The sequence below is a fragment of the Elephantulus edwardii genome, unplaced genomic scaffold (genome assembly GCF_000299155.1).
Source record: "Elephantulus edwardii isolate Elephantulus edwardi_28Jun2011 unplaced genomic scaffold, EleEdw1.0 scaffold00186, whole genome shotgun sequence".
Taxonomy (NCBI): Eukaryota; Metazoa; Chordata; class Mammalia; order Macroscelidea; family Macroscelididae; genus Elephantulus; species Elephantulus edwardii.
This window is the reverse complement of record NW_006399936.1, coordinates 183,435-186,564: the sequence shown is the minus strand read 5'-3', so window position 1 is coordinate 186,564 and position 3,130 is coordinate 183,435. Positions and strand designations below refer to the sequence as shown.

The following is a 3,130-nucleotide window of genomic DNA, read 5'->3' as shown; positions in this document are numbered from 1 at the left end:
AAATTTATTTATTCTTTTTATGTGTGTACCGTCAAATTGGATCTGACTGGTACAGGAGGCGATTGTTCCTCCTTCTTCAGCAGAGAATCTGGTGGCTTTGAACCGCGAACCTCTGGGATTGCAGTACAGTTTCCTACCACTAGGCCACCAGAGCTCGCCCCCTATTTGCTATCTTTGGAAATAAGTTAACCCCCAAAAGCGCCTCTCCGCACTCCCCCGTAAGGACCCTTGCACGAAGGGAGATGTAGCTTCTCCTGGTTAAGACTCCCTCCCAACCCCACCGCTTACTCTTGGTCACCCCTCCTTCCCTGCTCCCCCTTCCAAGTGTACACGTAGTAGATCCCATCACTGCCGGAAGCCTCGCGTTACTCAAACAAATCGCGCGATAGCTCGGGGAAAGGGGCGGGGAGAACGGAGGCGAGGAAGGGGATTCGCAGATTCTCCGACCAAGCCGAGGATCGGGCTTACGCTTGCGCATGCGCCTTCCACAGCCGCTGGCGAACGAGACCTGTGACTCCTGGCCTGTTTGTTTCGTGCGCTTTCTTTTCTCTTTGCGGCCAGCTGGACTAGAGCAGGGTCAGCACAACCTTTGTGTGGCCTGACTGGGAGCGGACATCGTGCGCTTATAAGAGAGTGGGTCTGGAAGAGCTGGGGAAGGGGAGCGTTGGAGGGGTGTGAGGTTGGGGCAATGTAATGAATGAATAGGAGCGGGAGGGGAGTTAGAGCGATTGGGAGCCGAGGTGAAGTGGAAGGGGGGACCGAAGTGTTCGCCTTGCCTAGGTGCACCCCTGGAATAGGAAAGGATGCGAAGGTGATTTATTACTGATCCCACTCCTTTCCCTTGGCAGGGCGCTCAGCATGGCAGAAAACCGAGAACCCCGAGGAGGTGTAGAGGCGGACCTGGACCCCGTGGAGTACACTCTTCGGAAGCGGCTTCCCAACCGCCTGCCCCGAAGGCCCAATGACATCTATGTCAACATGAAGACTGATTTCAAAGCCCAGCTTGCCCGCTGCCAGAAGCTGCTGGATGGAGGGGCGCGGGGTCAGAACGCCTGCACTGAGATTTACATTCATGGCTTGGGCCTGGCCATCAACCGCGCCATAAACATTGTGCTGCAGCTGCAGGCGGGCAGCTTCGGGTCCTTGCAGGTGGCCGCCAATACCTCCACTGTGGAACTGGTGGATGAACTGGAACGAAAGACCAACACACGCGAGCCGCTGATTCACATCCGCAACAACTCGGCTATCCACATCCGTGTGTTCAGGGTCACCCCCAAGTAACAAAAGGAAACTAGACCTCGTGTGCTGGACCTCTTCCTTTGCGAGTCACAAATGTGGCTCTCTTAGTACTGTCATGGTCCTCCAGAAAAGGCCTGTCCTCTCTCAGCCCGAAAGAATCTGAATTGGAGAGGGATGGTGTGATTACTTCCTGGGCTCCAGGAAGGGTTTTCTTTTTAGTCTGTGTGATCTATACAATAAAAAGTCCCAAGTTGTTTTACAATCCTGCCATCCACTGTCCTTGTTCCTGTATATCCTTAGAGTACCCAGAAAGGATGTATACAAAACTTTCCGGGTTGAACCACAAAAAGAGGAACACAAATGATCCCTGCCTTCATAGAGAGCGTAGATTGAACTAATAATAGCCGAGTTTCCAGCAGATTTTCAGGGGCTGTAAATTGCACTGGAGGAGATTGCCCATATCTCTCTCAGAGCAGCTGGTGAATCTGAACTACCTGCCTTTGGGTTGGCAGCACAATTCCTGATCAGCTAGGTCACCGGAGCTTCCTTGATTGGGTGAGGACTGGTGTGACATAAAACCAATAAGTACAGTGCAGAACTTGTAGTCCTGATGTTTACCTTAAGGTTTTCAGGAAGGCCAGAAAGATATGTGTACATTGACCCACTGAAATTCAGCTGAAATAGTTGTATGCTCAGGAAGCAGCCGGCTAGATTCTCCGCTGGAGAAGGAGGGACAATCTGGGCCAGTAAAAATAAAATAAAGCAGCTTACTGCTCGTTCCTGGAGATGTAAGAGTTCCCCCAAAAATGAGGTTTTAAGGAAGAAATAGACAAAGCTAACACTGTCGGAGCCTTCTTTGTGCCAGCCCTGGTAGCGATGGAAAGTGTTTTCACTTAGTTGTAGGAATTAACTGCAGAGCCCAATATTCTGGGCAGCTGTGGTCTGGAGCTTGCTTGGCAGACCCTTCTGGCTGGGCCACTGCCCAAGAAAGAGACTCCTCCCCTTTGATAATTACTGGACACAGGTAATAAATACTTTCTTGTTTGGCTGCTTGTGGGATCATTTGATTTTCCATGTTTCTCAAACGAGTTGTCTAAAGCAATGTTTATCAAAGTAGGTAGTTATCTGTTTGCCAGCCTGGAAATCAATTTACTGGGTCATGGCCTTTTTTAAAAAAGGAGAAGCGCAGTTTAAATGGCAGTGTTTTGTGGAGGCCTTTAAAACTGTGTTTACCCACTGCTGCCAGGTTGATGATTCTGATTCATGGCAAACCTCCAGTGAGGTTCCGGGGCTGGAACTCCAGATGAAACTGTTGATCTTTCTTCCCAAGTGGCTGGTGCATTTGAACTACTGATTTGGTCAGCAGCACAATATAACCAGTTACACCCAGGCTTCTTAAGCTGTTTCTATGTATTCATAGGGAACTGGTGGCTTAGTGATAAGGAGTTGTGCTGCCACTCAAAGGAAGGCGATTCTAATCCACCAGCTGCTCCCATGCAGTTTATAACCTCTGAAAACCTGCTGGAGGGTCACATATGAAACAGCTCCAACTTGACAGCACTTAACAAAAGTAATACATTTACTGGCATGTATGTGTACTAGTCATGATGTGAATGGTTTTTACTGTTGAGATCACGTTTACAGTTTGAAAACCTGTGATCTAAAGGTAATAGTGGTTTACTCTAGAGCTCTTGGGAGGTGGATTGGCTTTTCGGTCTGAGAATGGGGCTCCTAAGTTTTCACAAAGAGAGCTCAAAGGTGTAGCGTGTAGCTTGTATTGCTAACCAAAAAAGAGGTTCAAGTTCCCCTGACACTCCCCAGAAGAAAGATGGGCAGTCTCTTCCCATTAAGATCTACAGCCTACGAGTTGGAATTGACTTGATGGCAGTGA

At 49.2% G+C, this 3,130-nt stretch overlaps 1 protein-coding gene across 1 annotated transcript; it reads left to right on the top strand.

Moving 5' to 3' along the window:
* The first annotated feature begins 858 nt into the window (after window positions 1-858).
* Window positions 859-1,281, top strand: POP7 (processing of precursor 7, ribonuclease P/MRP subunit (S. cerevisiae)). Its single transcript, XM_006896459.1, has one exon. It carries the CDS (start codon window positions 859-861, stop codon window positions 1,279-1,281), a length of 423 nt encoding a protein of 140 aa, XP_006896521.1.
* Window positions 1,282-3,130: the final 1,849 nt, after the last annotated feature.